General features: G+C 40.9%; 1 protein-coding gene across 4 annotated transcripts in view; it reads right to left on the reverse strand.

Annotated features, from left to right (window-relative positions):
• Nucleotides 1-24191, reverse strand: part of prkdc (protein kinase, DNA-activated, catalytic subunit) — a 277499-nt gene that overhangs the window by 16197 nt on the left and 237111 nt on the right. For all 4 annotated transcript variants that reach the window (XM_038809307.1, XM_038809305.1, XM_038809306.1 and 1 more), the window contains exons 80-82: nt 22416-22499; nt 19065-19166; nt 13388-13459 (exon numbers count right to left, since the gene is read on the reverse strand). In XM_038809307.1, coding sequence (XP_038665235.1) covers nt 13388-13459; nt 19065-19166; nt 22416-22499 — 258 coding nt within the window. The remainder of the gene's footprint in view (nt 1-13387; nt 13460-19064; nt 19167-22415; nt 22500-24191) is intronic.

Below are 24191 nucleotides of genomic sequence, written 5' to 3' on the forward strand. Positions count from 1 at the left end.
CGGTCTCCCCGTGCCTGCATGGATTTCCTCCGGGCCCGTCTTGTTTCCTCACACAAGTCCCGAAAGAAGTGCTGTAGGTGAATTGGACATTCTGAATTCTCCCTCTGTGAACCCGAACAGGCGCCAGAACGTGGCGACTCGGGGCTTTTCACAGTAACTTCATTGCAGTGTTAATGTAAACCTACTTGTGACAATAATAAAGATTACTATAAGATTATTATTAATGAGGAAGGATGTCTGAGAAAGTTCTTCAAAATAAGGCCATATGAGTGGAGCTTAGAAATAAAAAAGGGGCAATCCCTTTGCTGGGGATTATACCACAGGCCTCCCTACAGTCAGAGGGAGATAGAGGAGCAGATATGTAGGCAAATCACAGAGGTGTGCGAGAGGAATTCGATTATAGTAGTAGAGATTTCGACTTTGCCAATATTAACTGGACTCATCCAAGGGGGCAAGGTTTATACAGAGTGGAATTTTTAAAGTGCATACAGGAAGAGCTTTTGCACCACTACGTGGATAATCCTACTACAGATGGGGCACTGCTAGACCGAATCCTGGTAAATTAAGGCGGGGCAAGTGAGCATTCTGGGGATAGTGACCATAATTCTGTAAATTTCAAAATCATTATGGAAAGGGATAAGGATAATCCAGAAATCAAGTCTGAATTGGGGGAAGGCCAATTTCAATATCATTAAACAGGATCTGGCAAATGTAGACTGGGAGCAGCTACTTGCAGACAAATCTACATTTGGAAAGTGGATGTCTTTTAAAAGTGAAACAGCGAGAGCTCAGAGCCAACATGTTCCTCGAACAGTGAAGGACAAAGGTGGCAAGTCCAGGGAACCCTGGATGTCAGGTAGAGGATTTAATAAAGAAAAACAGGAAGCATATGGTAGATATGGAGCACTACAAATGGGGGAGGCACTTCAGGAGTGTGGGGAGGGTGCTTAAAAATAAATTAGGAGGGTAACGAGGGGCCACAAAATATCATTGGCAGGTAGAGTTAAGGAAAACCCCATGGCATTTAAAAAAAAGTATATTAAGCGCAAGAGGATGACCAAGGAAAGTGTGGGCCCCATTATGGAGCAAAGGAGCAATCTGTGTATGTAGCCCGAAGACGTGGACGAGATCTTAATTTAATATTTTTCATCTGTATTCACCAAGGAGAAAGACATGGTAGTTGGGACATTTCAATTGGGAGGGTGAAGTTCTGGAGCAACTTAAGATTAATAAGCATGAGGTAGTAGATGTTTTAGCTTATTAGATAAGGTGCATAAATCCAGTGCCCGATGAGATGTATCTCAGACTGCTGTGGGAGCAAGGGAGGAGACTGTCGGGATCCTGACGGAGATATTTAAATCTTCATTGGCCACAGGTTAAGTGTCAGATGACTGGAAGATAGCTAATGCGATAACTTTATTCAAGAAGGGCAGCAAGGATAAGCCAGGTAATTACAGGCAATTTATTCTAACTGGGAAATTACTGGAAATAATTCTGAAGGACAGGATTAATCAACACTTGGAAAGGCAGGGACTGCTCAGGGAGAGTCAGCACGGATTTGTTGGTGGGGGATCCTGTCTAGCAAATTTAATTGAGATATTTGAAAAGGCAACCAAATATATTGATGAGGGTAGTGCAGTGGTTTACATGGACTTCAGTAGGCCTTTGACAAGGTACGACATGGAAGGATGGTCCAAAGGGTCCATGGGATCCAAGGCGAGGTGGAAAATTGGATCCAAAATTGGCTTGTTAATCGGAGGCAAAGTGTGATGGTGGAGGGTTGCTTTTATATTGGAAGTTTGTGATCAGCAGTGTGCTCCAGGGATCGGTGCTGAGACCCTTGCTGTTCGTTATCTACATTAACAACTTGGATGTGAATGTAGATGGAAGTTCGCAGATGACACAAAAAAGAGGGTATGATGTGATAGTGAGGATAGTCGTAGGCTACAGGCTGATATTGATCAGCTGGTAAGTTGGGCAGAGCAATGGCAGACAAAATGTAATCCTAATAAGTGTAAGGTGATATACTTTGAGAGGTCAAATAAGGGTAGGATATACACAATGTAAGGTAGGGCCCGAGGGAGTATTGAGGAACAAAGGGACCTTGGTGTAACAGTCCATAGATCCCTGAAGGTGGCAGCACAGAAAGATAGGGTGATGAAGGATATGGGACGTTTTGCCTTCATTAGCCAAGGCATAGAATATAGGAGCAGAGAGGTCTTGTTACAACTTTACAAAATATTGGTAAGGCCACAGATGCAATATTGCGTGCAATTCTGGTCACCACGCCATCAGAAGGATGTGACTGCACTGGAGAGGGTGCACTGGAGATTCATCAGGATGTTACCTGGATGGAAAGTTTCAGCTATGAGACTGGATAGGCTGGGTTTGTTTTTCCTGAGCAGAAGAGGCTGAAGGAGGATCTGTTAGAGGTACACAAAACTATGAGTGGCATAGATAGGGTAGATTGCAAGACTCTTTTCCCCATGGCAGAGGTGTCTAAGACGAGAGGGCATAGCTTAAGGTGAGGAGTAATTGGTTTAGGAGAGGACCCGAGGAAACACCCAGAGGGTGGTGGAATTTGGAAAGCACTGCCTGGAGGGTGATTGATGCAGGTACTCTCACATTTAAGAAGCATCTGGACGTGCACTTAAATTGGCAAGGCATAGTGGCTATGGGTTAGTAGAGATTGGTATCTGATGGTCGGCATAGACCTGGTGGGCAAAAGGGCCTGTTTCTGTGCTATATGATTCTATGAGCACCTGGGAACAAATTTACGGTTCAAATAACTTCTCAGAGATATGTTCAGACATGTCTGTTTCTGTGCCTGTGCAGAAACCACAAATGAAGTCACCTGACTCTCTGGAGTCTATTTTGGACAGCTTTCAATGGTGTCCTTTTGTTTATGTTGCTTTGTAAAAGTAATGTGCCAATCTCCCAATAAGCTTTACAGTTATATCACTTGACAGTAAGTAAAAGCTCCAGAATTTTGACATTATATTTTAAGGCTTGTTTGCTACTTCAGCTTGCATGTATATCCCAATCTGTATTTCACAACCTCCAAAATGTAATAAGGCGGTAATAAATATTTTATATCATTTTATAGTACATTTTATTTCTGGTTTGTAGTTGATGAGAATTCATTGATGTGATTGGTTACTGCCTGCCTGAAAACATCACTGTTGCTTTTGCCTCGAAGTCCCTTTAACTCAGCCCCAGATTCAAATTAATGTTGGATAGGTGAAAGCCACACCAGAGAGATTGCAACATCTTTGTGGATACCTTTGCTTTGCTGCTAACTGCAAAAAATGTAGTTCTCTAGACATTCACATTATCCATCTCCATGAGGAGGTTTGTGTGAATTAAGTTTCAGTTGGGGAACATTTAGGGAAGAGTGATAATTTTGTCATAAAGTTTAGATTAGCTATGGAAAAGGTTAAGGAGCAATCTAGAGTAAAAATCCTGAAGTGGAAAGGGGCCAATTTCAGTGAGGAGAGAACAATAAATCCCTAGTAAATCAGAATCAAGTACTGGTAAGCAGAACTGTAATTGAACAATGGGCAACATTTAAAGATGTTTAGGTAGAGTCAAAGAAAAAAAGTAGAGCAATCAAAACAAGTGCTCCCTGGATGATGGAAAAGTAAAGTGTAATATAGCAGAAAAAAGGGACATAAAACAGATGTCAGGTTTATAATATAAGTGAGACCGGGTCTGAATTAAGAAAATTCTGAGGGGAATTGAGAAAGCAAATAAGAGGTAAAGAGGGAGAATGGGAAGAAACTGGCAGTTAACATAAAAGGAAATCTGACAGCCTTCCATTGGCATACGAGCAGCAAAAGGGTAGTAAGAGGAGGACTGGGGCTGATTGGGGACCAAAAGGATATCTACATATGGAGGTAGAGGGCATGGCTGAAGTACCTCTAATTTATTTTTCAAGGAAGCAGATGATGTTGACGTTATAATGAAAGAGGAGGTAATTGGATGGACTAAAAATTGCTGAATTATTAATTGCTGAATTATTAATTGCTGAATTGTTATTTATCTGTCTGGGTGGAGTCTGCATATTCTTTCTGTGTCTGCGTGGGTTTCCTCCGAGTGCTCCGGTTTCCTCCCACAAATCCCAAAAGACGTGCTTGTCAGGTGAATTGGACATTCTCAATTTTCCCTCAGTATACCCGAACAGGCGCCGGAGTGTGACGACTAGGGGATTTTCACAGTTACTTCATTCATAGAATCATAGAATTTACAGTACAGAAGGAAGGCATTCGACCCATCAAGTCTGCACCAGCTCTTGGAAAGAGCACCCTACTTTAGCCCACACCTCCACCCTATCCCCGTAACACCACCTAACCTTTTTGGACACTAAGGGCAATTTATCATGGCCAGTCCACCTAACCTGCATATCTTTGCACTATGGGAGGAAACCGGTGCACCCGGAGGAAACCCACGCAGACAGGGGGAGAATGTGCAGACTCCGCACAGTCACCCAAGCCGGGAATAGAATCTGGGACCCTGGAATTGTACAGCAACTGTGCTAACTACTGTGCTACCGGGCCACCCTCTGTGCTACTGTGCCGCCCTGGAGTGTTAATGTAAGCCTACTTGTGACAATAATAAAGATTAGAATTATGATTATGAAATGGAGCTACTATAAAGGCTGGCTATACAAGTTACTAGACTAGATGAGATGCTGAGGGAACCACAAGTGGAAATTACAATATAGGGGTAGAACATAGAACAGTACAGCACAGAACAGGCCCTTCAGCACTCGATGCAGTGCCGAGCCATGATCACCCTACTCAAACCCACGTATCCACCCTATACCCATAACCCAACAACCCCCCACCCCTTAACCTTACTTTTTAGGACACTACGGGCAATTTAGCATGGCCAATCCACCTAACCCGCACATCTTTGGACTGTGGGAGGAAACCGGAGCACCCGGAGGAAACCCACGCACACATGGGGAGGATGTGCAGACTCCGCACAGACAGTGACCCAAGCCGGGTAGTGCAAGAGAGCTGGTGAAAGTTGTTCTAACAATGATGCAAGGATAAACCCAGCAACTACAGGCCAGTCACTTTGACCTCAATGATGGAAAAGCTTTTAAGAAATGATAATCTGGGACAAAAACAGCCACTGGAACAAATATGAATTATGTAAGGAAACCCAGCTGGATTTGTTAAAGGGAAATTGTGTTTAACAAACTAAAATGGTATTAGAATGGGCAGCACGGTGGTCCAGTGGTTAGCACTGCCGCCTCACGGCACCGAGGCCTGGGTCACTATCCGTGTGGAGTTTGCACATTCTCCCCGTGTCTGCATGGGTTTCACCCCCACAACCCAAAGATGTGCAGGGTAGGTGGATTGGCCACTCTAAATTGCCCCTTAATCGGAAAAAAATGAATTGGGTACTCTAAATATATTTTTTTTAAATGGTACTAGATGAGATAACAGAAGCTTCATGAGGGCAATGCATATGGAATTTGAAAGGGCTTCGATAAAGTACCACATAGGCTTGCCAGCAAGTTGAAGCCTTGGAATAAAGCAATAGTGGCAGCATGGACACAAAGGTAGCTCAGGTGCAGGAAACACTAGTGGTGCTAGACAGAATGACAAAATTTAAAGTAATCAGAAAGATAGAAGAACCTACTGACTGGCTAAACTCCATGGTTTGTGCAAAGAAAATGAATGGTGATATTCGCTTATGCACAGATCCTAAAGATCTTAAACGAGAATATCAAAAGAGAACATTACCAAATACCAAGCATAAGAAAATCATCTGAGATGGCTGGTGCACAATTTTGTGCGAAACTTGATGCATCTCAATGTTTCTGGCAACTAAAGCGAGAGGAACAAAGTACAAAATACTGCACTTTTAATACACCATTTAGACAGTACTGTTTTCTGCGAATGCTATTTGGCATAATTTCAGCATCAGAAATTTTTCACCCTGCCATGGAGCACATAATCGAAGGCATCGAAGGTATTTGTGTGCACATGGATGATATAATCGTTTGGGGCTTAACCATAGAAGAGCACAATACGAGGTTGCTTGAAGTTCTAATGAGCGTCAGGAGAAATGGGGTGAGGCTCAACAAGCAAAAGTGCCAATCTGGAGTAACTGAGGTCACATTCCTGAGTGTCAAGCTGTGATTGCGTGGCATTGAACCTGACAAGCACAAAATCCAAGAAATTCTCCACATCACACGACAAGAAAGCCATCTTTTTTTAAAATTTAAGAGTACCCAATTATTTATAATTTTCCAATTAAGGGGCAATTTAGCATGGTCAATCCACCTAACCTGCACATCTTTGGGTTGTGGGGGTGAAACCCACGCAGACATGGGGAGAATGTGTAAACTCCACGCGGACAGTGACCCAGGGTCGGGATCCAAGAAAGCCAACTTAAGAGTGATGGGTATGATCAATTTTATAGGGAAATTCATTCCAAACCTGTCAGCAAAAACGTGATCTACGTGATCTCCTGCACAAGACAACAGATTTCACTTGGACTGAGCGATGCTCAAGACTTCACTAACCACTGCGTCAGTTCTCACATTTATTTGACCTGGCTAAGCAGATTAAAGTGTCAACAGACGCGTCCAAAGATGGTCTGGGAGCAGTTCTTCTGCAACTCGAGCATAATAATTGGAAACCAGTCGCGTATGCATCATGATCCATGACGACAACAGAGCAGAGGTATGCTCAAATCGAAAAAGAATGCCTGGATTTAGTTGCAGGCTTGGAGAAATTCCATGACTACGTCTATGTACTTCCAAATTTCATAGTTGAGACAGATTATCATCCTCTGGTTATCATTAAAAAAAAACCTCAACCAGATGTCTCCGCGCATCCAGAGGTTAACGATGAATTTATGCTATGACTTCAATCTCACACACCAAGCAAATATTTGTTCTTAGCAGATGCATTATCAAGGGCGGCGATACAAAGTGTTAGTAGTGTCATTGCTGCAGATGTGGATTTTCATGTCAATCTTCTTTCCACACTACCAGTAACAGATACAAAACTACATGAGATCCAAGAAGAAACCAGGAAGGTTCAAACTCTTCAAGAGGTGATGAGGAACATCAACTCACACTGGCCGGGAGGTCAATGTATGGAGTTCTACAATAAAAGATCTGAACTCAGTATCATTAATGGACTGGTACTTTGTTTGAACACTATAGTCATACCTCAATCTCTTCGCAAGATGTACTAAAGAGGATACACGAAGGACATCTAGGGATTGAAAAATATTAACGGACAGCTTGTGTCTCTGTTTACTGGCCAGGTATAAACCAGGATATTGACAGGACGGTCTGTTGTTGTGACACATGCCAGACACATTGTTGCAAGCAAACAAGAGAACCGATGCAAATATCTGATTTACCTACCGCTCCATGGCAGAAAGTAGCTATGGATCTCTTTCACCTATGAGGGAAAGATTATTTAATGATCATAGACTACTTTATGAACTATCCAAAAATGGCTCTACTGTCAAGCATAACGGCAAGCAGTGCAGTACTGCATTCCAAGTCAATTTTTGCTAGACACGGAATTCCGTAAGGTCCTTGTTTTAGCTGTAAAGAGCGGCAACACTTCACAGTCACGTATGATTTCAATCATGTCACCTTGAGTCCGTTGTACTCTCAAGCCAATGGAAAAGCCGAAAAAGGTGTACATATGGTTGAGCAATTGTTGAAGAAAGTAATGGACAGCCAATCCGACCCATATCACAGACTACTGAGTTACAGAGCGTCACCATTGCCATATGGTAGATCGCCAGAGTTACTCATGAATAGAAGGCTGCGTACCACACTTCCATACTTGGCAAAGGAGGAGGAGAATGCAGTGGTACTGCAGGGAATGCAAAACATTAAAGCAAAACATTAAAGCAGTTATATGATAGAGTGTCTGGAACTTTACCACCTCTTAGTAATGATGACATTGTGAGATTCTAGAAATTGGCTGAGAAAAGACATTGTACTTGAAGAAGTAGCACCTCATTCCTACAATGTACAGAGGATGGGATGGTTTTAAGAAGAAATTGTTGCAGAGAAGGCTTTCACAACAGCGCGATGGATGATAAACCTACATCAGAACCAACGTCAGCTGCAGTATCAGATAGTTCAGCAGTTCCTGAGCATGAGAATGTCATGAGAAGAACATCATCTCACACTGCCCAGAGGTCAATGTATGAAGTTCTACAATATAAGATCTGAACTCAGTATTATTAATGGAGTGGTACTTCGTTTGAACACTATAGTTATAGCTCAATCTCTTCGTAAAGATGTAGTTAAGAGGATATATGAAGGACATCTCGAGATTGAGACGTGTACAAGGAGAGCTTGTGACTCTGTTTACTGGCCAGGTATAAACCAGGATATTGACAGGATGGTCAGTTGTTGTGACACACGCCAGAGGCATCGTTGCAAGCAAACAAGTGTGGCAACACTTTGCAGTGACATATGATTTCAATCACGTCAATTCCGGTGTACCCACATGCCAATAGCAAAGCCGAGAACAGTGTACATATTGTCAAGCAATTATTGAAGGCGGCAATGGAGGCCACTCTGATCCATATCTCGCACTATTGAGTTACAGAGCGTCACCGTTGCCACATAGTAGATCACCAGCAGAGTTACTCATGAATAGAAGGTTGCGTACCACACAACCACACAAAGGAGGCGGAGAATGCAGTGGTACTGCAGGAAATGCAATACATGAAAGCAAAACAAAAGCAGTTCTATGATAGATTGTGTGGAACTTTACCACCTCTCAGTAATGATGACATTGTGAGAGTAGAAGATTCAGGCAATTGGTCGAGAAAAGACATTGTACTTGAAGAAGTTGCACCTTGTTCCTACAATGTACAGACAGAAGATGGGTTGGTTTTCAGAAGAAATTGTTGCGCACACTTGAAAACCAGAGAAGACTTTCATAACAACGTGATGGATGACGAATCTATGTCAGAATCAACATCAACTTCAGTCAGATAGTTTAGCAGTTCCTGAGCATAAGAATGCCATGGTGAACATTGAATCTACAGATTCTGAGCAGCAAGGTCAAACTTTGAGATCTCAACCAGTCAGAAGAAAACCTGATCGACTCAATTTGTAGATTTGGACAATTTGGACATACTATGCTTGCTGTTCGAGTGTATCGATAAAACCAAAGAGAAAATGCCGGAAAATCTCAGCAGCTCTGGCAGCATCTGTAGGGAGCTAACGTTTCGAGTCCAGATGGCCCTTTGTCAAAGCAATATATATTTGTTCAACCAGTTTTAAAAATGTTTTAAAATTAGTACTGATGTCTCATTGGCTCACAATATTACATGTAAATATACTGATGATAATATATTAATTGATTCCATCAAAGGGAAGGGCTATAGTGATATCATGGTTGTGTTGTAATTCCCCGACTGACCACTAGGAGCCTCACTAGTATATAAATGAATGTTTGAGTCAGGTGACCCCTCAGACAACTGGAGGAAGCTGGGAGAGAGGTTGCTAGTGCTTAACCTTACTGTTATTCATCTGTTGTTTTGTATATAGTTTACCCACAGTTAATGTTATTAAATCGTTTATAACTTTAGCCTCAGGGTGTTTAAAGTGCTTTACAGCCAAATTGATACCTTTTTCCCCTAGCGTAGCCACTATTATTTTGTTAGACAACTCTAGAAACAAAGAATAAGAAACAAACGACAGGCCAAAGTAGACATTGGGCCAATTCAAACTGATTCTGGAAGGCTAGTGATGGGAGACGAGGAAATGGCTGGAGAACTTAATAAGTACTTTGCGTCTGTCTTCACAGTGGAAGACATGAGTAATATCCCAAAAATTATAAAGGGTCAGGGGGCTGAGTTGAGTATGGTTGCCATTACAAAAGAGATGGTGCTAAAAAAGCTAAAAGGTCTTAAAATTGACAAATCTCCTGGCCCCGATGGGCTACACCCTAGAGTTCTGAGGGAGGTGGCTGAAGAAATAGCGGAAGCGTTGGTTGAGATCTTTCAAAAATCACTGGAGTCAGGGAAAGTCCCGGACGATTGGAAGATCGCTGTTGTAACCCCCTTGTTCAAGAAAGGATCAAGACAAAAGATGGAAAATTATAGGCCAATTAGCCTAACCTCGGTTGTTGGTAAAATTCTAGAATCGATCGTTAAGGATGAGATTTCTAAATTCTTGGAAGAGCAGGGTCGGATTAGAACAAGTCAACATGGATTTAGTAAGGGGAGGTCGTGCCTGACAAACCTGTTAGAATTCTTTGAGGAGGTGACAAGTAGGTTAGACCAGGGAAACCCAGTGGATGTGGTCTATCTGGATTTCCAAAAGGCCTTTGATAAGGTGCCACACAGGAGGCTGTTGAGTAAGGTGAGGGCCCATGGTGTTCGAGGTGAGCTACTGGCATGGGTTGAGGATTGGCTGTCTGACAGAAGGCAGAGAGTTGGGATAAAAGGTTCTTTTTCGGAATGGCAGCCGGTGACCAGCGGTGTCCCACAGGGTTCAGTGTTGGGGCCGCAGCTGTTCACCATATATATTAATGATCTGGATGAAGGGACTGGGGGCATTCTAGCGAAGTTTGCCGATGATCCGAAGTTAGGTGGTCAGGCAGGTAGTGCTGAGGAAGTGGGGAGGCTGCAGAAGGATCTAGACAGTTTGGGAGAGTGGTGCAGGAAATGGCTGATGCAATTCAACGTGAGAAAATGTGAGGTCTTGCACTTTGGAAAAAAGAATCCAAGCATAGACTACTTTCTAAACGGTGAGAAAATTCATAATGCCAAAGTACAAAGGGGTCTGGGAGTGCTAGTCGAGGATTCCCTAAAGGTAAACATGCAGGTTGAATCCGTGATTAAGAAAGCGAATGCAATGTTGTCATCTATCTCAAGAGGGTTGGAATATAAAAGCAGCGATGTGCTACTGAGCCTTTATAAGGCTCTGGTTAGGCCCCATTTGGAGTACTGTGTCCAATTTTGGGCCCCACATCTCAGGAAGGTGTTCTGGAAAATACAGAATGTGTCATTTGAAACATAGAAGTCTGCCAATATCTGGTCTGGGAGAGTGCAGGGAAAGATCCCACAAGAGGTTGGTGGCAGCTGAAAAGAGCAGAAACTGTGGCCAGCTCTTCTGTCAAAAATGCAGTCAATTTCAGTCTGTCAGAATTGTTATTACAACCTGCAGCAGGAGAAAGGGAAAAAGAAAAAGAGAGTTTGCATAGATTTCTTTGTGCTGTGTTGAAGCACTGTGATGTACTGAATAGAGGGGGACCCATTGGCCTGGTTGTGTCCCACCATGCCCCTTTAAGCCCCGTAGTCCATCCCCTATCGGAGGTCCCGATCTCTCCCGCCAAAAAGCACTAAGCGCGGGCTCCCCTCGCTCCTCCCCCCACGCGCGAGGCAGAAACAGAGAGCAGCAGAACGTGAAGCAGCAACAGCTGGCGGCCGGGGCACGGCCCGGGGGAGCTCCGCTCCCCTCAAGGAGGTGGAAGCCTCGAAGATCAACGCCAGCAAGAATGAGGAGGAGAACTAAAAGAGAGAGAGAGAGAAACAGCAACAGGAGAGAAGGGGAGGAGAACTAAAGAGAGAGAGAGAGAGTCTGAAGGTCCCTACAACAAACCAGCAGCAATGGGGAGGACAGAGGACAGAACACAGAGAAAACAGAGAAACAGCAACAGGAGAGAAGGGGAGGAGAACTACAAGAGAGAGAGAGTCTGAAGGTCCCTACAACAAACCAGCAGCATCCAGAATCACTAATCGTTTTTCCTTTCTGTAAAGAAAGTGTTTGCAACTTAAAGAAAAAAAAGTATAATAATAAAATAACTTAACCTGAAAAAGTGGTTATTAGCTTACTTCACTTCCTTAATAACGCAGGACCCAGTACATCGATGCTATTAAGGGGTAAGTAGGTAAAATTCTTCGGTGAAGGTATGGGTTATACCGGGGAATAACTTGGAAATATAGTTTGACCTGAATAGCACCCACCGAAGCCTGCATCGGAGTCAGGGAGTGAGAATCCCTGTTCACCATTTGGAATATCGGCCCTTTTTGGTATAGGGGGAATTCTAAGACAGAGTGGTGAATTTACAAAAACAAAGGACATACTGGCACTGGAGCGTGTCCAGCGGAGATTCACACGGATGATCCCTGGAATGGCGGGTCTAACATATGAGGAACGGCTGAGGATCCTGGGATTGTATTCATTGGAGTTTAGAAGGTTAAGGGGAGATCTAATAGAAACTTACAAGATAATACATGGCTTAGAAAGGGTGGACGCAAAGGAACTGTTTCCGTTAGGTGAGGAGACGAGGACCCGTGGGCACAGCCTTAGAATTAGAGGGGGTAAATTCAGAACAGAAATGCGGAGACATTTCTTCAGCCAGAGTGTGGTGGGCCTGTGGAATTCATTGCCGCGGAGTGCAGTGGAGGCCGGGACGCTAAATGGCTTCAAGGCAGAGATAGATAAATTCTTGATGTCGCGAGGAATTAAGGGCTACGGGGAGAATGCTGGTAAGTGGAGTTGAAATGCCCATCAGCCATGATTGAATGGCGGAGTGGACTCGATGGGCCGAATGGCCTTACTTCCACTCCTATGTCTTATGGTCTTATGGTCTTATAGAAATCAGTTGGTGACAACTCGAGAAATCAGGCCATCCGACAAGACATTACACTTTCTTTCCTCCTTTAAGATGCTGTTTAAAACCTATCTCTTTAATGAAGCTTTTGTTGAACTGCGCTAATCTCTCCCCCATTTAACTGTGTCATGTTTTGTTTAGTATAATGCTCCTGCGAAGTGTCTTGGTATATTTCAATATGTTAAAGGCACTATGTAAATACAAGCTGTTGTTATTGCAAACACGAACAACTGCACTATCAGATCCACTGTGCAGCCAAACATAATACAATAGTCATGCATTTATATAACGCCTCACGGTGTTCAAAATGCTTTCCAGCCAAATTGAGAGCTCCCTTACCCCCCCGCCCTCCCCACCCGCTCCCCCCACCCCTGGTGTAACCACTATTATTTTGTTAGACAACTCCAGAAATTAGTTGGTGATAACTCTAGAATCAGTTGGTGAACAATCAGGTTTCACAATAGCCGGGAAAGCCGTGGCAGGGTGTGCCGTCGGTGACCCGGCAGCGTGAATGGTCCAAAAATCGCAACCAGCATTAATCACAGCTTAGGGCACATCCAGTTACAGTGAAAATAGGAGACCGATAGGAAAGCAACTTCAAAGTCTCCATCAACCACCATCAAGCAATTAATTTGGGACAGAAAGGTAATAATAACATAAATAATGGAGAAATTGTGAGGGCAGTCAAATTAGTTGCATAGGTTATTGACAATCATGCGACAAACGTAATGAACTATATGTGTAATGCCTTTACTCACCTTAACAGATCTTGTGGTACGGCCCGTTCACAGTTTCTGAAAGTTTTTACTGTTTCAGTTCGACTGGCTTTCCTGTAAGGGGAAAACTTCAAACTATCAGACACCTTAATAATTCTGATGGATCAAATTTGAAAATACGCTAGTCAAGCAAAGGAACAATTTTACACAAATGAATTAGATGTAGTAGATCACTTGGCCCATCAAACCTGCTCTGCCATTCAATAATTAGGGGGCAGCACGGTAGCATGGTGGTTAGCATAAATGCTTCACAGCTCCAGCGTCCCAGGTTCGATTCCCGGCTTGAGTCACTGTCTGTGCGGAGTCTGCACGTCCTCCCCGTGTGTGCGTGGGTTTCCTCCGGGTGCTCCGGTTTCCTCCCACGGTCCAAAGATGTGCGGGTTAGGTGGATTGGCCATGCTAAATTGCCCGTACTGTCCTAAAAAGTAAGGTTAAGGGGGGGTTGTTGGGTTACGGGTATAGGGTGGATACGTGGGTTTGAGTAGGGTGATCATTGCTCGGCACAACATCGAGGGCCGAAGGGCCTGTTCTGTGCTGTACTGTTCTATGTTCTAATAAGATCATGACCAATCTGATTGTAACCTTGTTATGGAATATTATTTTGCATCCTCTTATTTAACTCCATTGCTGATGTTATCAGTGAGTGCTGTCATTAGTTGTTACCTGTGCATATTCATATTTAACTGTTGTTAGTTCTGATACTATTCTGTTACTATTATTTTAACGTTTAACAAGCTGCTCTCGTATTTGAGTCCATGTTATTTTAAACTTCACTATTTTGATATATTGTTAAGCAAAGATATCATGGGATATGGGTCAAAGGCCATGAAGTTAGGCCATAAACAGCCATGATCTCATTAAATGACAGGCTGGAGGAGCTGAATGGCCTTCTTCTGTTCCTATGTTCCAAAACATATTTTTTTTTTTATAAATTTAGATTATCCAATTATTTTTTCCAATTAAGGGGCAATTTAGTGTGGCCAATCCACCTACTCTGCACATTTTTGGGTTGTGGGGGCGAAACCCACGCAGACACGGGGAGAATGTGCAAACTCCACACGGACAGTGACCCAGAGCCGGGATCGAACCTGGGACGTTCCTATACATATATTAAAGATTAACTTTCACACTACATTTTAACTATTTTTTTGTGGTCAAGTTACCAAATCTTTTTGGTGACAAAGAAAACTTTGAATTTCAGCACATTCAACACAGTTTTGCCAAGTTTACCGACGGAAGATAAGTTAGCAGCACTATGATTATATTTGGGTCTATCAATGAGTTTGTGGAAGAGAACAAGAACTGGACGGAATATTTGGAAAGATTGGAACACTTTTTCTTGGCAAACAGAATCGCAAACGAGGCTAGCAGGCACTCAATTCTCCGATGTGTGTGGGGCGAAGAATTACAAGCTGGTGAGAAATTTTGCTACACCACGGAAACTGTGGGACATTTCATTTGCAGATTTAGTTACACATGTTCAGAATAACCATTGTCCTAAGTTCACTGTTTCAAATTCCACACATCATTTTTGGAAGATGGGACTATGCCGAACTGCACCAGCACCCTGAATATTGCAAGTTTGGCGCAGTTTTGGAAGATATGCTTTGGAGCAGACTAATTTGTGGAATTAACAGGGACAGCATTCATTTGCATTTTCTGGGAGAAGCCACATTTTCTTTTAAGAAGGCTCTAGAAATCTCTCAAGGTATGTAAATTGCTGTCAATAACACAAAAGATATTCAGACGGCCAATGGCTGCCCACAGGCAGGTGCACTGCATTAAGTAAAAAAATCAAGCTGCAAGTAAAAAGGTGAATTCAGTGGAGTGTTTTAGGTGTGAAGATTCACACCATGTGAATCTCTGGAAGTTTATGGATGCTGTTTTTCACCAGTGACACAAGAAGGGGCATTTAGCGAAGAAGTGCCAGGATGCCAAGAGAAATTCGAAGGCTGAGAAAGGAACTTCAAATGCAAGGAAGCCAAAGTCGAGGAGCACAATTACAACATATTAAAATGAGTGTGGGCATGCAGAGCCTACTTATGCTACAGTGAAAGCCGATGGACAGAAAATCAAGATAGAAGTGGTCCAGGAGTCTTTGCATTGGTAATCAATGAGGGGACCTTAACCAAAATCTGGGGCTATAAGCAGGCGCCAGCCCTTACTCAGACAGGAATCAACTTTCGGATGTACATCGGTGAGACCAAACCATTGCTTGTCTCCTTAGAAGTGGCCATTGCATGTAACAACCAAGAATCAAGAGCACGGCTCCATGGCAGGGGCTTAGTCTGCCCAGGCATGGCTGGCTCAGGAAGATGTAGTTGAACTGGGGTTAGATAAAGCACACAAAAGTGAGAGGATGTCATTCAGAAATATCCTGAGGATACGTTGCGGGGCACTACAGTTAATAGTCTGTAGATCCTCATGCTACTTCTCGTTTTTGCAAACTGAGGACAGTGCGCTACGCCATGAAAGGCAAAATGGAGAAGGAGTTGTTGGAGTCATCAGTGTTACTATGCAAATCACAGTGCATAATAAAGGCATTAGTTTAATTATATTTTTGTCTTTAATCCCCTTAAAATTTGTGTGTGTGTGGGAGTGTTCTAGTGTTATGATCATACATTCATCTTATTTTAATCAATTGCTGATGTCATCAGTAAGTGTTGTGACATTAGCTTTTCTTACCTGTGTATGCTCATATTTAACTAACGTTAGTTCTGATTCTATTCTGTTAATTCAATGTTTAATTAGCTGCTCCCATTTTTGTCCATACTGTACTTTAAGCTTCACTATTTTTATATATTAAAGATGATCAATTTTCACAATGTGTTTCGACTACCTTTAGGTGGCCAAGTTGCCACAAACTTTGACCCCACATTCCTGCCTACCCGATAACTTTTTGTTAGGAATGGGTTAAGAGACATTCCAATTACACGTCAAATTGATGTTAAATATCCAATAATTGACACCGCTATGTAAAGGGGTTGCAGGTGGCACATGTGGTGGTGATAGAGTTTTGTATAGATTGTGTTTAAGGAAAATAAAGGTGTTTGGGAAAGGAGCAGAACTCTTGACTCTTTACTCAACAGCAGCCAGAAGCTAACATCTTTCACCCCTTTGTTAATAAAGAATCTACCTAGTTCTGCCTTAAAAATATTGAAATATGTTGCTTCCATTGCCTTTTAAAGAGAGTTGCAGGGACTCTCAGCCCTCAGATAAAAAAAATACTCCTCTCCATCTTAAATGAGTGACCCCTTTTTAAAAATAGTGATCCCTAGTTCTAGATTATCTGACACATCCTCTCCACATTCACGCTGTCAATATCCCTAAAGATCTTAAAGGTTTTAATCAAATCGCTCGTACATTCTAAACTCTAGTGGATAAAAAACGTAACCTCCCCAACCTTTCCTCATAAGACAACTTGCCTATTCCTGGTATTAGTCTAGTAAACCTTCTTTGAACTGCTTCTGACACATTTACATCTTTCTTTAATAAGGAGATGAGTATTGCACACAGTATTCCAGATGTTGTCTCACCAATGTCCTGTACAACTGAAGCATAAACCTTCCTACTTTTGTAATCAATTACTCTCACAATACACAATCACATTCTATTAGCTGTCCTAATTACTTGCTGTACTTACATACTAGCCTTTTGTGATTCATGCACTATGACACCCAGATCCCTCTACAACTAAAGAGCTCTGTAATCTCTCACCTTTTAAATAATTGTTTTTTTTTATTCTTCCTGCCAAAATGGGACAATTTCATATTTGCCCACATTATACATTATTTACCAGATTTTCCCAAACTCACTTAACCTATTTATGTTTCTCTATCGTCTCCTTATGCCTCTTCATGCAAAACATATTACTGATAACCCCTAAGTTTGCACCATTTCTTCTACCAGTACAAGCAGTATGATCCACTGGATGAGAGTCAGACAAACTATTCTTGTTCTCAGCGTCATGGAAATTCAGTGATCAGAGGCCAACTCTTCTTCAGTGAGGGAATTAAATTCAAAGTGTGAACTACTGCTAAACATTATCCTATAGCCATTTTTAGAAAGAACATTCACAGATGCTAACAGGAGACCTGGACTCACTGATGCCTCATGGCACACAGAGAATGGGAAATGAGGAAGGAAAATAAATCAACCCTTATATCAAAAGTATCTCTGATCATCAAATCTAAAGCCTGAAGAAAATGAGACAGAATATCGTAACATGCATCTCTTTTTGAGACACTTAATGTGCTAGGCCATCCCGAATATATTTCCTTTCAGGTATTAAAAATTATACTATAAACCATTATTGCTCTTTAATACACTTACTCTATTAACCGTTTTAAAATTAATACCAATGTTTTATTTAGGCTAGAAAGTAGCATGAGCTGGTTTGATTTAAAATGATGCACCAGGCAGCAAAACATCACAATATATTTTTAGATTAAATGGAAAAAAATGAAAATTTCTGAATTAAGTATAGTTTTTAAAGATCAAAATTAGCTGTCAACATTCCTCTTGGAAAATAGGAACTTTGGAAGAGGTAAGTTTGTGTGTATGTATACGAGCCACACAACAACTCATCCTTTTACACTTTGAATATAGCCTCTCTGCACTAACTAAATGTCATGTGGATACAATTAACTTTCAATATTTCAAATACTTCCTATTTTAGTGCAGCAACTTCAAATTGCAGTAATATTTGGTGCTTACTAATTGGAGTCCAATATTCTTTCCGGCTGTCCTAGCCTGACCATAGCTTTACACTGTCACATTATCTCTGGGCCACATTCGACTGCTACTAGTTATTTAAATGCCCTGATCTGAATGCATTCTGGAAACTGTAATCTGATTTAAGGCTATTGAGTTTAATTCAGACTCCACGTATGAAAAGCAAACTCCATCTATACGTCAAACAACCAAAATGTTTCCTTTTCTTACTCATGCCTGTCCCTTATTCTGCGGATTCTAGGTTGATTTTAATTTCACTTAGGTCCATAAATGGATGTAACAAGAGAATAATCACCAAAACTACAGACAGAGGCAAGTTGTACTTGATCCTCACTGATAATGTGCTCGTGCATTTCAAACATTTTGAAACTCTGCTTAGAAGCATCGGTCAGAAAGGAGGAGTTTTATTTTGATACTTTAATAAGGGAAATGTTGCAGGTTCTATTTTTATGCCTTTATGGTGGATCTGGACTCAGCTATATATTAACCAATGCACAGGGCTGATAGTTAACTACTCAATGCAGAAGATAATAGAATGGTTATAGCACAGAAGGCCATTTTGCCCGTCTTGCCCTTGCTGGCTCTCTGGAAGAATGTCTCATCTAGGCCCACTCTCCTCTCGCTTTTATATGTAGTACTGCAATTTATTTTGCTTCAGTTAATTGATCCATGAAGCTCTGGAGACAAAGTAATGGCTTAAATGATGGCTTATAAGTGGATTCATCGATTTGTTTTTTACTTTTTGGCTTATTTAATTGATATGTGGCTTCAATTGTTTGCCCCTGACATATTCCTTCAACTAGATTTGAGCAAAAGTAGCACTAATCAGGCCATACAGTTTGAGTTGGCATTCAAGGATGAAACCAATTGAAACATCTAAAATACTTAAAAGTCAAAGTTATGTTCCAAGGCAAATTATACTCACATGTACATAAGTCCATATTGGGTCAGACCTTCAGTCTTTGGTCCGGATATCTTTTGTAGCCAATCAGTAAACAGTTCCTTGGGTGACTGTTTTCTTGGCACCCTTGGGAAATTGAAAATAAACATAAGTGACTTATAATGCAAAGCTTGTTGAAATATTATTGATTTTATGACCAGAAACCAAGTAAAAGAAAACCTTTAAATTTGAAATAAGTTTATTTTTGTTATTATTAATGGAGTTGTATATAATCATAGAGCATCGTGCAGACGGAGGCCATTTGGCCCAGCGAGTCTTCACCAAGCCTCCGAAAGAGAGGTCCACTCCTCCGCCCACCCCCATAATCCTGTAACCTAACCTGCACATTCCTGGACACCGAGTGGCAATTTAGCATGGCCAATCCACCGTAACTGCACATCTTTGGACTGTGGGAGGAAGCCAGAGCACCTGGAGAAAACCAATGCAGACAATGCGAGAACATGCAAACTCCACACAGACAAGGCCAGAATTGAACCTGGATCCCTGGCTCTGTGAAGTAGCAGTGTTGACCACTGTGCCATAATGCCACACATATATATTACACTAGCAAGGCTAGTATTCAAATTGTTTTGAAACTCAGCAATATTTCATACTATTCATTACTTAAAAAGCACACTAGCTAAACCCTACTAAACAGTAAAATCCATAGACAAAAATATTGAGCCTGAGCTATATAACATGCTTTCAAATAATGGTAAGGAGCCGCTTAATGTCATTTATATACAAATGCTACCGCAACTTCGGGCAAGGGCAAATATGCCGTTAAATGTGAAAATTCAAAAGCTGCTGAGAGATTCACTGCCGTTATTACTTCTGATAAAACAGCACGTTACTATCTGTTAGATAAAATGTTGGGCAATGCTATATTTGCATGGTACAAAGATACAAACTAAACTTGACACAATGTAGTATTGTCCGACTCAGTCTGACTGCACATTAAATATTGTGGTAAATATTAATTACTGCCAGTTAATCATTTTCACCTGGAAAATTAGCTATTATTAGTGTGGTGTCACTTTCTTCCCGATTTAAAAAACATTTTTAAATGTTACTTTTTCATCACTTTTTTGGGTTGCCTCTATTTTTCTGGTCTTTTAATCCAATCTTTCTTTCCCTCCGTTTTGTTCTCTACCTGATTTGACATTGAATTCACCCTCTCTAATTGACTTCTTTCTCAGTCTTTGAACAATTACTTTCACAATCCATCAACGTGATTAATTAAGGAGATATACAGTTCCTTGCCTTGTGAACTCAGGCCCCAGGGGCCCAGTTTCTTTCACTGCAAAATTGACCAGATTTTGCAGTGGTAACAACTAAAAAACTGTCAGCATTAGTCATCCTTACTCCACTGAAACTGACAGCAATTTTAAGAATTGGTGCTCATGTTCCACTCTAGCCTCCTCCCATCTTTTCTCATCTAAATTTACCATGATAATTATCTATTTCCTTCTCCATCATATATTTTATTTCCTCTTAAATGCGAGAGGAAGCAAGTTCCAGATTTTTATCATTCTTTGGGTAAAGACATTTCTTCTGAATTCCCTATTGGATTTCTTGGTGTCTCTTATTTTGATGGCCTCTAGTTATGCTCTTTCGCCACAAAAGTATCCTGTATCCTCTCCATCGAAGCCTTTCATAATTTTAAGGACGTCTATTACATCATTCCCCCACCTCCCCAGCCCATTATTTTAAGAGAAAAGAGATGCAGCCTGTCCATCTTTTTCTGATATATATACCCACACATTTCTGGTATCATCATTGTAAATCTTATCTGCTCCTTCTCCAGAAGCTCTATTTCCCTTTTATAATATGGCAACCAGAACTGCACATGGTACTCCAAGTGTGGTCTGACCAAGTTTCATAACATGTTTAGCATAACATCCCAACGTTTTAACTCTATTCCTCCAAAAATAAAGCCTAATAACTTGGTTTGCTTTTGTAAAGTAATCCTGCTAACTCATGGAACTTTTGATTGGTGCATTTGTATTTCAAGATCCCTTTATTCCTCTACCCCACCTCAATGTGCACCTTCCAAGTTCTGCCGGAGGATGCACTGTTGAGATGCCCAGCAAATCTTATGCAATTCACAAACTGACAAAAATGTCTAATTTTACACTATTAGTTTTGCTTAAAATCCCTTGAAAGGTTACACATGTTAAATGACTTGTAACTGCAATGTTTACAGAATACTAAATTCATAATTACTGTTAAACACCCTCACTGATCCTGAAATGCTAAATTTATATTCGTGGAATGTCAGATTGTGGTAGAAAAAATTGCATATATTTGTTAAATAATTTATAGTTTGACATTTTAACTTCTATTTAATTTAATCATCATAATTTATCTTGCTATTTGAAAAGTTAAATTAGTAGCAAAGTATAATCAGTGTTTTTAACTTCCTGGTTCGCTGGCTGTGAGAATATTTCAATATTGTCAGCTGCTTAGCCTGCCTACTGACATCACTATTGCTGGACGCCCGAAAATCCCCTTGACTTGGGACTCGATTGAAATTGCATTGGGAAAGTTGAAATCCATGCCATGGAGATTGTTAGAGATTGTTAGATCTTTGTTGGCAGGGTTCTTAAAGATCAGCAGCGACCACCATTGATTCACTGCTGACTGCAAAAACAGCTCATTATCACAATGCAAAAAAATTATTTTTTTTAAAATGGGCAACGGGTAAGTTAGATGTTGAGCCACAGAAAATGAAAGACACAAAAAATTTGGGTTTGGAATTCTAGCAAACAAGTGCGAATAAAAATGATGCAATATAAATTATTTGCTTTGATTGTCTGAAGCATTTGACCCACTCCACTAAATCCCATGTCCTATCACAGGGACCTGCCATGACGCTTATCCTATAGAGCAGGGGTGGGCAAACTTTTCCGTGCAAGGGCCACATTCAGAAATTCACAATTTTAAAGGGCCGCATAGTATATTAAGTAAAATAATTAATATTTAAAATAGCCAAAATAAAAGGTTTTTAAAGAAAAAAAAACAATTAATTTTTATTAATTAATAATTTAAAGTAGAAACTTCACATGAAACACATGTTGTGCCGAGCAATGATCACCCTACTCAAGTCAACGTATCCACCCTATACCAATAACCCAACAGCCCCCCCCATTAACCTTATTTTTAAAGAAAAATTGAAAAAAAAAAAAATTTTTTTAAAAACATTTTTTTTTTAATGACTTGAATTTGGTGGGCCGCATAAAGACCTTTGGCGGGCCGTAGTTTGCCCACCCCTGCTATAGAGTGACTTAGTTCTTAATTGCATTTGGTGCTGCATCTGACTATTTTAAATATTACCTTTTATGCTCATCCTCAGTCACGTTGCTTAAAAGAAAATTCTTGACTACGCACGTATTGTTGAGCCATTCTATCAAACCAAGTCTTAAGAAAAAAAACAAATTAGTATTTTCTGAAATGTCATAATATAGTATATATAATGTTCCTGCTATGCAACATCCAAATTATTAAACATACCAGATAAGCTTTTAAGGCTACAAAAATATGTGGGTTGATTTTGTTTAAGGCAAATCAAGTTAATATATATTTATATGGTAGGAATAACAGCAAACTGAATTATTATTTAAACGATAAAATATTAAAGCATGCTGCTGTGCAGAGAGACCTCGGTGTGCTAGTGCATGAGTCACAGAAAGTTGGTTTACAGGTGCAACAGGTGATTAAGAAGGCAAATGGAATTTTGTCCTTCATTGCTAGAGGGATGGAGTTTAAGACTAGGGAGGTTATGTTGCAATTGTATAAGGTGTTAGTGAGGCCACGCCTTGAGTATTGTGTTCAGTTTTGGTCTCCTTACTTGAGAAAGGACGTACTGGCGCTGGAGGGTGTGCAGAGGAGATTCACTAGGTTAATCCCAGAGCTGAAGGGGTTGGATTACGAGGAGAGGTTGAGTAGACTGGGACTGTACTCGCTGGAATTTAGAAGGATGAGGGGGGATCTAATAGAAACATTTAAAATTATGAAGGGAATAGATAGGATAGATGCGGGCAGGTTGATTCCACTGGCGGGTGAAAGCAGAACTAGGGGACATAGCCTCAAAATAAGGAGAAGTAGATTTAGGACTGAGTTTAGGAGGAACTTCTTCACCCAAAGGGTTGTGAATCTATGGAATTCCTTGCCCAGTGAAGCAGTTGAGGCTCCTTCATTAAATGTTTTTGAGGTAAAGATAGATAGTTTTTTGAAGAATAAAGGGATTAAGGGTTATGGTGTTCGGGCCGGAAAGTGGAGCAGAGTCCACAAAAGATCAGCCATGATCTCATTGAATATCGGAGCAGGCTCGAGGGGCCAGATGGCCTACTCCTGCTCCTAGTTTTTATGTTATTGCAGAAATACAAAAGCATTGGAATGACCATAATAGGGAAGGCTTTCTCTGGTCGCTATTTGTAATTAAATCATAAATATGGTCTTAATACTCATATTTAGGAATTGACTATAAACAGCAAATAAAGGGATTTTTCCCCATAGATAAACAAGGATCATCCAAGCAGTAGCTTGCTCAGCTCCGATCCAATATGTTGCATGTTTAAATCCTAATGCTACTGTCTGCAACCGGGTGAGTATTTTTACTGTTTTTCTGATGGGATGAAGAAAGCAAGAGAAACTGCCATGGTCTATTTCAGCACACACGATTCTCTGTATTTTGTTCAACCTGTGGCCACATTGTCGACTGCTCCTGCTGCCTTAATTAATGAGAACTTGGTGATGAAATGTATGGGGAAGAATGAAAACAAGTAAAACTGCAAGTAATCCATCTGATCGAGTTACTAAATTTTCTTCTTGAAACTGCTGTAAAAATATTTGAAGATTGCAACAATGATTCTATGCTGTATCGTGTTCGCAATTAATACAGTATTTAAGTGTGCATTTCAAGCCACCAGATTTTCTCAGATGGAGTATTTTGTTGTATCTTAAAAAATATATCTTTGGAAAAAATAAGGGAATTTTTAAGTCAACACAGAAAACATAAAAAATAGAAGCAGAAGGCTATTCGGCCCTTCGAGTCAAAACATGCCTCACATTACAAAAGGGTTGAGTTAAGGTGAAATTCCAACCACTGTG

The sequence above is a fragment of the Scyliorhinus canicula genome, chromosome 10, assembly GCF_902713615.1.
Source record: "Scyliorhinus canicula chromosome 10, sScyCan1.1, whole genome shotgun sequence".
In the NCBI taxonomy this organism is placed as follows: Eukaryota; Metazoa; Chordata; class Chondrichthyes; order Carcharhiniformes; family Scyliorhinidae; genus Scyliorhinus; species Scyliorhinus canicula.